The sequence below is a fragment of the Notothenia rossii genome, assembly GCF_949606895.1.
Source record: "Notothenia rossii genome assembly, chromosome: 4".
Classification (NCBI taxonomy): Eukaryota; Metazoa; Chordata; class Actinopteri; order Perciformes; family Nototheniidae; genus Notothenia; species Notothenia rossii.
This window is the reverse complement of record NC_136902.1, coordinates 84,013,183-84,025,150: the sequence shown is the minus strand read 5'-3', so window position 1 is coordinate 84,025,150 and position 11,968 is coordinate 84,013,183. Positions and strand designations below refer to the sequence as shown.

Here is an 11,968-nt window from a genome sequence, read left to right as displayed (position 1 = left end):
CCAAAAATGTCCTTAAGTATATCTTCATTTTCACTTTTCATGATTCACACACATTTTCTTTGCATCTGCGAGCAGGTGCGATGCAAGGAAATGCCTCTCAGACTACACATGCAAGTAAAAGTGCAAAAGTATTGGCATCAAAATATACTTAAACTACTAAAAGTATTCATAAAGTAAATTGGCCCATTTCAGAAAAATATATGATTTGATTATAATTATTGTTGCATTAACGTGTTCATCACAGCTAGTAAAGGTACAGCTAGTTATAATGACTTTGTATGCTGCAGGGTAGTTTGTGAATTTACTCCAGTTGTTACTAAAGTGTTAAGAGTTTATTATATTTCACATTATTCATCCAAATCTGCAAAGTAACTAAAGATACTAAAAAATGTATTTCAGTAAAAGGACACAAATTACCTATGAAGTGAAAGTAACTGTCTATACAGTACTTGGGTAAAAGTTAATTTACAACACTGCTTAGAGTATTGTTACACTGCAAGAAAAATATCAGTCCTTCATCCACAGCTGTTGATATGCCTTTGATGCTAACTGTGTTTAATCATTTTTACTTGTGTAAGAATGAGGTTTTAATCTGTACTGCCTCTGATATTCATAACGTGTCTCCGGTTGCTTACAGGTAGTGAAGGTGTCCGGGTGACCTCTGTTCCCGCCTCTCTGGTGCCCTACAGTCTGTCTTTCTCTGCCCGAGTGTCCTCTCCTCGTCATGTCTCTAAAGTAGAGTCCAACTGTCCCCTGGACCCTCTGGAGTATCTGAACACAGGGCAGAGCCAGGCCACGGTGGGTAGAGTGCTGAAGTCGGCTGGGTGCTTCTTTATCACAACTATAAACAAGTATCTCTTGATATATTATATGTGTTTGTTTGTTTTGTGAACTGCAAGTAAGCTGGCTGCAGGACACAAGTTTGACAGAGATGTTGAACTTCTGATTTATTACAAAGATCCCCACCAGCCCACAGCTGTGGTGGAGGAAGGACAGACCTCTGCCAAGCCTGGTGAGTACACTTTAGTGACGGTGTTCCATTGCAAATGTCATTATCCTATTCATCCACATCCATAAATGAAAATTCTTAAATGTGTACAAATAATTGAACAAGTGCCTTCATATTCTGTTGTTGCTTTTAGGATTTTAGTTATCCAGTAGTCTTCATATATTCTCTCTTCCTGTCTTCAGGATACTCTGCTGCTCCTGCTGAAGAGTTTACCAACGGGCATTTATTTCAACATCTACAGTTTTGGGTCCAGCTGTAAACACATCTTCCCGTGAGTCACTCCCATATTGTATTTGACTCAGTCACAAAAATGTGCTTAATCTTTTCTCTGTAATTGTTGGCTCATGATGGCTCATGATGGCTCTTACAGCAGACAAATCATTGATATGAGGTGATTCTGCAAAACTATTGATCGTTTTTAAAGATTGTTTAATTGCTCACTCTCAACATTTTAAAATGAATAAATCCTACAAAGTGTATATGCTTGACTACTGCTGTACAGTAAATACATGCCTTTAGTCTATGGGAAGTAATTTTAATAAGTTGGTATTACAACTGGATGGGAATTCTGAATTGCTGTGTAGAAGTTGTTTGTGCGACTAAACCGGACCTGCACTATGTGTGTGTGTTTCTGACAGCAGTACTAGTGTGGAGTACAGTGAAAGGACCATGAAAGAGGCGCTGAACAAATTTGAAGAGATTGACGCAAATCAGGGAGGAACTGAGATCCTTGAGCCCCTTAAAAATATTTACAGCCAGGCCTGCATTTCAAATCAACCCTGACAAGTAAAATAAGATAAGCCTTTATTGTCAAGTATTTGAATTGTCTAGAATTAAGTCAAGTGCTAAACATATACACACAGACACACAAACATACATGCTGAAAAGGTTATACAAGAATCAACAAAAATACATTAGAGTTGTCAATACCTTGACAGAACTATGCTGTTTGGTATTTCCCCTTTGCATTTGAGTTGTCTGTCTGTCTGGTATTTATTTTGTTTATAGTTCAACAGTAACACTGAAAAGACAATCGCTGAAAAAAGACACTGCATCTGTTTCTTTGGTGAGGTCCAGGTTGAGCTGGTATCAAATTGGCCTGTTCTTTAGTTACGTCCTGTTGTTTGGCCATCCTAAGTTCAGTCCAGCTTCTCCTCTCAGTTTGACTTGCTTCACGTCCAGGACACACCCAAATCATTCAATTTTTTTATGGAAAGTGCTGCATCTACAGTAAGAGTTATTTTTGCGTCCTTTAAAAATCATGGACATATAAGGCAACATGCAATTGCTTGGTGCAGCATTTCTTTATAAGGGAGGCATGTGTGTGATTACTACTAGAACAGAGTGTGAGGAAGGGGTAGTGATCTCAGAAACCAGTGAGATCTATCTATTATCTTTACTCTATCTCCTGTGACGTCCCGACCTTATGCTCTTTTTCTTTACTCTTTAATCTCAAAGTGGGAAAAAAAGGTATCTACAAAACCTAAATTGAATTTGAACGCATCTGTATATTTCTACAGTCAATTGTTAAACCCTGAGCAAACGCCAGGGACTACTGTATGTAGAAGTTATGGCCAAGGCCGGATTAACCATATGGGCAACATAAATATCACCATACATAACACCACTTTTCTATAGGGTCAAATTAATATATGATCTAAACCGTCTCTGTACTGTAGGTCTCACTATGTATGCGCTCAACTTTATTACTACGCGGCAGCGGTTTATAGCCGAATCACAGCCCCACCCTTGAGCAACCACACAATTTCACTACATATTTTACTTATGTAACTCTCAATGTTTGTGACTAATAGAACTCCTTGTGTACTTGTACAGCCAGCCAGTCATATTTTGGCAGTGGGGTGCTGCTCTGAGGTTTTGAGTGATATTACCTAGGTCTTCTTGAGCCATACACTGTCTTGAGATCTTATCCATTGCATCTTTGTCTTGTGATTTTTGATTGAAAGGGCAAAAGGCTAGAACTACTTTGGTTGAACTATGTGGCTGCGTCCCTGCTTTTGACAAATAGGTGTGTGCGATTTGACATGCCAGATTGACTGACAATTCTAAATATTGGTCATGTTGGTAGGATTGGGTAGGCGTGTTGTAACTTGTTGGTACGTGGGTTGGGGGGGGGGCATGAGTGCTCAATGCCAGGGCTCCTGGAGGTACTAATCCGGCCTTGGTTATGGCAGCCCAGGGCAACACTGCACACATTTAATGAAGAGCTCTCAAGCCTTTACTATTAGTCTGTTGAACTTTCTAGAATTGTCATAGTCCCATATTAAAAACGCGTATCATTGCATTTGGTGACATTTTGCTTCATAGAGAGGACCACCAGTCAGTGGATTTATTTTTGAAAGAAATCGACACCTGTATTTTCAGAACTACACTGGGGGTGTTCATAAAAATTAAAGAATATTTCACAAAAATGGCCAATGTGATTGATTTAATAATAATGATATATATTTATATTTGTAGCAGCTAAACTACACACAAATACATTAAAAACAAACTCAAAAATCGAATTGCCGCTGAGGCACCACTTAGTCAATATCATGCAGAATAAATCCAATGTCCAGAGCAGACGGGGCTCTGGTTTCAGACAGAGGGTGAAAAGAGGTGCTGAGGTACAGGCAGTAGGAGAAAAATAAAGACCTTTTTGAACATTAAAGCATGTAAACATTTCACAGTGGAGGCACAACATACAAATATTAACCAAAAAAATCTTTTTTACAGGGCCGCTTTATAAACAATGATATAATTCATGTCTAATATAAACATCAATGGAACAAAGCTAGACCCCTAAGATGTCTTAAATCAGTATCATTCATTCAAAAATCGGTCAGCAACATATTGTATTTATGTCTCAAAGCACTTGTATAACTAGCATCATCTGAGGCTGAAGGTTCTCTACACACGCTCAGCAGTGTTATGCTTTATCATTTTGGTAAATTAGCAATGTAGCACAGTGATATCGAGTCTTTCTGTTTGAAAAACGTTTTGCTCTTTAGGGAGCTGTGTTTGTTTGTGCATTTTTCCTGCTGAAAAAAATACAATTTGACAACTGAAGTGCATGCATATGAATTTTATTGAGAACACTTCATGACAACTCTTAAAATCTAAACAACATCTTTTAACAGCAAGCTGTGTCAAACAGTCCACATCACTGTTTCTAAAGTCTCAATGCACTGGTGAAGGTTTTACGCCAATGTGCGATACACTGGTCAATAAGTGTTCTGATTCTCTGAAACTCTTCTCACACTGGTCACAGGTGTAAGGCTTCTCTCTGATGTGGATAAGCTGGTGGTCCTTCAAATTGCTTGAGTTACTGAATCTCTTGTCACACTGGTCACAGGTGTAAGGCTTCTCTCTGATGTGGATACGCTGGTGGTCCTTCAAATTGCTTGAGTTCCTGAATCTCTTGTCACACTGGTAACAGGTGTAAGGCTTTTCTCCAGTGTGGATGCGCTGGTGGACCTTCAAATGGTTTATTTGCCTAAAATCCTTGTCACACTGGTCACAGGTGTAAGGCTTCTCTCCAGTGTGGATGCGCTGGTGGACCTTCAAATGGTTTATTTGCCTAAAACCCTTGTCACACTGGTCACAGGTGTAAGGCTTCTCTCCGATGTGGAAACGCTGGTGGATCTTCAAATAGCTAACATTTTGAAACTTTTTCTGACAGAGGACACAGGTGTAAGTCTTTTCTCCAGTGTGGATACGCTGGTGGACCTTCAAATTGCTAACATTTTTGAACTTTTCCCCACAGAGGTCACAGGAGTAAGGATGTTCTCCAGTGGGGATTCTCCGGTGGACCTCCAGATCCATATATAGTCTGAAACTCTTCTTACACTGGTCACCTGATTGTGAATTTTCTACAGTGTGGGTAGACTGATCTTGTTCCAGCTGTTCTCCAATGATACTCTCCTTACGTTCATCATGAGGTCTCTCTGGGTTTTTGCTGGTCGCTTTCTACAGTATAAAGCAAAGAAAGAAAAGGACATAGAAAGTGTATTAGAAGACAAAACATTTTAAATTACAATTTCTAATCATATAGGAATGTCTAGCGTCAAAAATGTATGTGACAGAAGTAATATAGTAAGGTTTTTAATGAAACCTGAAAAGGCATTCTGACTCATAGCCTTAAATACCACTGAATAAACACAGGATTGCAGAAAAAATACAACATCCTTAACTTGATACAACTATTGCACAAAGACGCCCTGATTGGTTATTTGATTCAGGCTGAATTAGTTTTTCTCTAAAAATACATACAAATGGCTTGGCATTCAGACACATATTTTTAAGGAATCCTTTCAATTAAATATTATTGATGACATGCAAAATCAAAAGGATTTTTTTCCCACCAATATCATGATGGAAAATGGACAGCTAAAATTTTAACACAATGACATTGTTTCAGTAATCTCATTTGATCAATAGTCAACCTAAAAGTTAAATTAACTTACCTCTGCTGATGAACTCATTCTGCAGCTTGTGTTATCTTCTACCAGATGTTCAGCCATATGCAATAACAGCGATGACCATAAACCTTATTCACTAAACACAAGAATACAAAAAAACATGTATTGTTATTCAAAATGTTAACCTTGGAAACTTGAATTTGACAAAACTGCAGTCAGCATGTCTTGTGTCCCCTGGGCAAGACACTTCGCCCCAAATTGCTCCTGTGGGGATTGTCCACAGTATTGAGTGTGACATGTAATGTAACAAAACAATCACTACCACAAAGCTTAAAGAGAGGTAGAGTCGATCCAGCTAGACACTTGTAAATCTAACAATAGAGATGTATCTGGTGCTTTAGTTTGTGCATTTCTTAAATACATGCAGCTTCAAAATGAACTATGGCTTTATATCGTAAACATTAATAGCGACAATAACCCAATTTAAGTCGAGCAACTCAAGTCAGCCAATCTTGTGCAGAGAAAGCAGGTCATCTATATCATTACCAGTTACCAATATAAAGAACAAAATACTACAAGTCAAACGAAGTTGCTCCTGTAAAGCAGAGACCGTCACACAGCATTAGAAATGTTGTATTTCTTACCGTTGTGAGGGAGTAGTTTAAATAACTTGCGCAGGTTAACGTCTTCACTCGGGTGAGGTTTGATAGATGCACTGATTGTTTCCATGGTGACCACGGCTGAATCCAATTCAAAGATTCCAATTTAAATGTTTTAAAAGTAAACAACAAAAACATAGAACAACCCCCACAATAAATACATGATATTGTCTGAATCTTGACCAAAATACTGCACACTAAACAAAGATGTGTAGTTATTAACTCATCTAAATAACAAGGGGGGAAACTGGATCAAAAGTGGTTGTCATGGCAGATTTGGATGGATAATGCAAAATATAATCAACACAAGACTTTAGTTACACCTGGAGTAAATTCACAAGTTACCCTGCAGTATACAAAGTAATTAAAAGTAGCTGAACTGTTACCTGCTTTGATAACACTTTAATGCATCAATAATTATAATCAAAACATATAATATATTATTCTGAAATAGTCCAATCTGAATTATGAGTACCTTTTACTCTTTGAACGTTTAGTTCTAACAGAGTATCCCTACACTCTGGTACTTTTTACTCAAGTACTAGACCTGAGTACTTCTCCCACCTCTGCCTACAACCGTTAAACTACCCAGCAACAATAAAATCCTGCACTTTAATGTTTTCTATTTTCCCCTGGTAGATTCCTATTTGTCTTTTAAATGTGTATCAGAGCTTTGAGATTTTAACACATTTAGCATTAATGGATTAAAACTCCACACCTGCTTTATTATTTGTGCAGCACAAACTATGAGAAACCTTGTGCACATTGGACAAAAAACACGAAAAATCCAACCTTGAGCGTTTAGCGTAGATTTATGGCCACAGAGTATGAATCAGTAATACTTTTATGTCTTGTTTTAAATGTAGAATTGTGAGTCTCCCATCAGATCAAGAATATGACGATTTGGTGCTAATGGAGAAAACTTGAACAACTTAAAGATCTGCCGGCCGTAACCTTGGTGATCTTTTAACAAACTTTCTAAAACATTTCGGGTTTGTAAATCCTAAAATGCTTCCAGGTCCAGGACATGATTGTCCCTCAAAAAGAATCTCACACTTCAGTGGAAGTCTTTATTTTTCATGGACACCACAACAAGTGGTCCAACACCAAATGGGGTTTCTGCAAAGAGGAAGAGAATAACAGAAGAGCAGTCTGATTCATTTAAAGATAAGATTAGATAAGATAGAACTTTATTGATCCTAATTTGGGAAATGTTTCTGTTGCAGCAGCATAAAAAGACATGGCATTGTACAATAAAAATTAAAAGACAAGAAGTAAACAAGAAAGTAGAAAATACATATGTTGAATTTACAAATTAACAATAACAAGATATTCAAGGAAGTAGGATTGTCTAAGCTGTGATTTTAATTAAACAATAGAATACAATATCTGCAATTTATCAGCATGTATACATTCTTGTAGCACTTCAGAGACATTTGTGAATGATAGGAGTTAGCTGCTCTCATATTGCATCAAGCTCCACCCACCGGGAGCGCTCATGTACTGAAATCAAGCGTACCCGGAAAGCATGACTTTCATTTTTGTATTTGTAAGCTTTACTTTTTAAAAGTTGCCTCCCCACACCTGCAGCAACTCCAGTAAACCCCAGATACGAAACATTGGTCCTGACAGGTTGGAATTCTTATCTCCGTTTAAACTACTGTAGCGTCTGAGGTAATATAACAATGAACGCGCTGAAACCCCGTTTTAGTAACTGCGTGTTTCTGTTGATATTGTTGTTTCGAATTGACATCTGAGCTTTACAGACATCAGCTTCTATTTTCTTTATACTTAAACACTCTTCAGTGACATAAGCCTATTTTTTTAAATTCTATTATTAAGTAGTCATTATTAAGCATGCAGCTGTTTTTCTAAATAACACAGTTGTATAACAATGCATGCTAAGTAGGCCTATAGAGAATAATAATTGAAATACACATTTTTAAGACGCAGACTGAACCAGGAAGGGTGGAGCAGTAGCCCAAGGCAAAAGAGATCTTAATTATTTATTTATAGCGGATTACAGTACATTTGTTGAGAGAGATGCGCACATTCAAGTCATCTGGCATGACATATGTGTACAGTTGTGGGGGATTTAATCATTTAATTCGTAAATTTCTGTTTGTAGAAGTAATCTGTCCTTTTGATATACTCATCAGTTCATATCGGATAACCTTTGTGTCATGATTGCATGCTAAATCCTATGGAATTGGTTAAGGGTCGCCTACAGAAGGATGACATGCTGACAGATACTATTACAGCTGTAAAATGATCTAAGTCTTCAGACACATACTGTTGATGCCAGTATTCTGTTTTTTTTCCCACTTTTTTACAGCGATATACTCTTTCACTTGAATCACCAGTGTGTGTGTGTTACTGTTTACTACTGTTATAATATGTATTTGGTGAGACGTTTGTAGATGGACATCATAACCATTCATCTCTACAGCAGGAAGAATATCTCATATGTAATTATGTATATGCTCTTTGTTTTACAGGTAAAATGGAGAACTGCTGTGGTCTGCTAACCTCTAAAAAGGAACCAGGTACAGTTGTTTCAACAAAACTAATTAAAAAAAGTATTTTTTTCTATAACCTGGAGTCATGTAAGATTACAATTCTAAAGATTATGCTAGCTGTAAAGGCCATTGGGCACATTTTCAAAAATAATCTGCTGTGGTCTGCTAACCTCTAAAAAGGAACCAGGTACAGTTGTTTCAACAAAACTAATAAAAAAAGTATTTTTTTCTATAACCTGGAGTCATGTAAGATTACAATTCTAAAGATTATGCTAGCTGTAAAGGCCATTGGGCACATTTTCAAAAATAATCCTAAATAAGAATTCATACATGTGATTTATATGGTCTACGACATGAACAACTATCTACCAAATCCAAAAACTGGGGGGCTAAAATTAAAATGTGTGATGTTATCATGATGGCACCCAGAAAAAAAGCTTTAAAGAAAGAATACCTGATGTTCATAAATGTTGATATGTAATAATATATCCAGGGCCATGGAAATAACAAATATAAATTCCTCTATTACCTGGAGTGAAAAAAACATTTGTTTCATTGTGTATCCTTCTCGGTCAGTTCCTCTGAAGAGTGTGGAGGTGGAGCTGGAGGTGAGGGACCATGTGGCTACAGTGGTGTCCACTCTGAACTATGAGAACAAGGAGGACAAACCACTGGAGGCTGTGTTTGTCTTCCCTATGCCTGGAGATGCTGCTGTCTGTCATTTCAGTGCTACGATTGGACAGACACAGATCGTGGCTGAGGTGAAGGAGAAACAGAAGGTGAGCTGGAGAAACACTCACTACAATGCAGCTTAACAACTCAGTGAACCCAGTGAATGTTGCTCAAAGTTCCCTCTGTACTCCAGGCTCGTGAGGAGTACGATGACGCTCTGAGCTCCGGTCAGCAGGCCTTCCTGTTGGAGGAGAGTGATCAGAGTCCAGATATTTTCTCTCTGAGTGTGGGCAGTCTACCTCCAGGAGAGAGTGCCTCCATCAGGCTGGAATACGTCACTGAGCTGGCTGTGCAGGCTGATGAAGGGCTGAGGTTTGTTCTGCCTGCTGTGCTCAACCCTCGCTACCATCCACAGGGTAGGAAAACCAGCCAACATGTTTTTGTACTGCAGGGTTTATACGATAGAGCTCCCAGATTTACACTGCATGAATTTCTCTCTGCTGTACTGTTTCTCACAATATTCCTAACTTGTGTTGTGTTGTTAACAGGTAGTGAAGGTGTCCAGGTGACCTCTGTTCCCGCCTCTCTGGTGCCCTACAGTCTGTCTTTCTCTGCCCGAGTGTCTTCTCCTCGTCCTGTATCTAAAGTAGAGTCCAACTGTCCCCTGGACCCTCTGGAGTATCTGAACACAGAGCAGAGCCAGGCCACGGTGGGTAGAGTGCTGACATGTGCTGTGTGATTGTTCTTAATTACTAAGACCAAGAAGTGTCACCTCATTATATTTATTTTTGTATTTTTGGACCTGCAGGTTAAGCTGGCTGCAGGACACAAGTTTGACAAAGATGTTGAACTTCTGATTTATTACAAAGATGCCCACCAGCCCACAGCTGTGGTGGAGGCAGGACAGACCTCTGCCAAGCCTGGTTAGTGCACTTTAGTTCACTATCTTCAGCCTCACAGTTATATGTTGTAATAAAAAAAAAAAAAGCCAGATTAGTTGTTACATCTTCTGTCTCTCCTGTGTTCCAGGCACTCTGATGGGGGATCCAGTGGTGATGCTGAGTCTGTACCCCGAGTTCCCCCAGGCTGTGATGTCTTCACTCGCCTCATGTGGAGAGTTTGTGTTCTTATTGGATCGATCTGGCAGCATGGGTGTCCCTCTGAACAACAACGAGGGTTCACAGACTCGCATTGGCAGTGCCAGGGTATTCATTATGTTTTAATTAAGTCATAAAATCATTGCCTCTGAAATAGTAGTCTTCACCATCTATTCTCTCCTCTCTTCAGGATACTCTGCTGCTCCTCTTGAAGAGTATACCAATGGGCTGCTATTTCAACATCTACAGTTTCGGGTCAAGCTATGAACACATCTTCCCGTGAGTCACTTCCTTACTGTATCTCACTCAGTCCACAAAAATGTGCTTAATCTTTTGATATCGCTCTGTAATTCATGTTAGCATTGGGAAAAAGGTCAGTCTTATTGTGTGATCCTGCAAAACCATAGATTGTTTAATATCAAATATATTCAGTAGATTGTAGATAAGCTTTAGTCTATGGAAAGACTGTAGGGTGAGCTGGTATATGAAATACAGTGTTGAAGTTGTTAGTGCCACATAGCTATTCACCACCACCTGACCTCCTCCATGAATGTGACTCTGGTTGCAGTAAGAGTGTGGAGTACAGTGAGAAGACCATGGAAGAGGCTCTGAAGAAGGTTGAAGGCATGGAAGATGATCTGGGAGGAACTGAGATCCTTGAGGCCCTCAAACACATTTACAGCCAGGCCTGCATTCCCAATCAACCTCGACAAGTAATACACACACACACACACACACACAAACACACACACACACACACACACACACACACACACACACACACACACACACACACACACACACACACACACACACACTCACACTCACACTCACACTCACACTCACACTCACACTCACACACACACACTCTTTAAACTGGTTTTGCAAATATATGTTGCCTGTAACCTCATTAATAAAGCCACACCTTGTTCCTTAGAATTTCCCATTTACACCATGTGTGTGACTGAAACAGCAATCTAACACAACTCTCATATAATTATGAGGATGACTCAACAACACATGCTGCACATTTCCGGGTGTGATGCTATATTTCTTGAAGTTAAATGTAAACTCTCCTCCTTAGCTATTTGTCTTCACCGACGGAGAAGTGGGGAACACCAAAGAAGTAATCAATCTGGTGAAGAAGAATTCAGGTTCCCACAGGTGATAACTCGAGAAACACCCACACAATTTCCAGAATATGTTGTAGTTCTGTGTGTGTTGAAAACAAAATGTCTGTATTGTAGGTGTTTCTCTTTCGGGATTGGGGAAGGGGCCAGCTCCGCTCTTATCAATGGGTTGGCCAAAGAAGGAGGAGGTTACGCTCAGTTCATCACAGGCATTGACAGGATGCAACCCAAAGTAAGACTTCACAGTTACTGTATCAATTTTAAGGAAAAATGGAAAGTTCATATCCATTAAATGAAACACCCATTGCCTTTGCCAACTTTTTTGTAAAACGCTGTTTACCGCTCAGGTGATGCAGTCGCTGCGTTTTGCTCTACAACCAGCTGTGGTGGATATCTCAGTGAAGTGGGATTTGCCGAAGGGAGTCTCTGTCACTGTTCTCTCACCACCAATCACAACG

At 39.2% G+C, this 11,968-nt stretch overlaps 1 protein-coding gene across 1 annotated transcript; it reads left to right on the top strand.

Moving 5' to 3' along the window:
- Positions 1-7,591: 7,591 nt before the first annotated feature.
- LOC307036510 (von Willebrand factor A domain-containing protein 5A-like) lies at positions 7,592-11,962 on the top strand (the record flags this gene model as incomplete). The annotated part of the gene is made up of 12 exons (XM_079676888.1): positions 7,592-7,766; positions 8,591-8,638; positions 9,188-9,390; positions 9,477-9,699; positions 9,832-9,992; positions 10,092-10,206; positions 10,313-10,488; positions 10,571-10,659; positions 10,949-11,093; positions 11,465-11,544; positions 11,628-11,742; positions 11,858-11,962. Coding segments are annotated over exons 2-12 (1,455 nt in total), but the record flags the coding sequence as incomplete, so codon positions are not given.
- Positions 11,963-11,968: the final 6 nt, after the last annotated feature.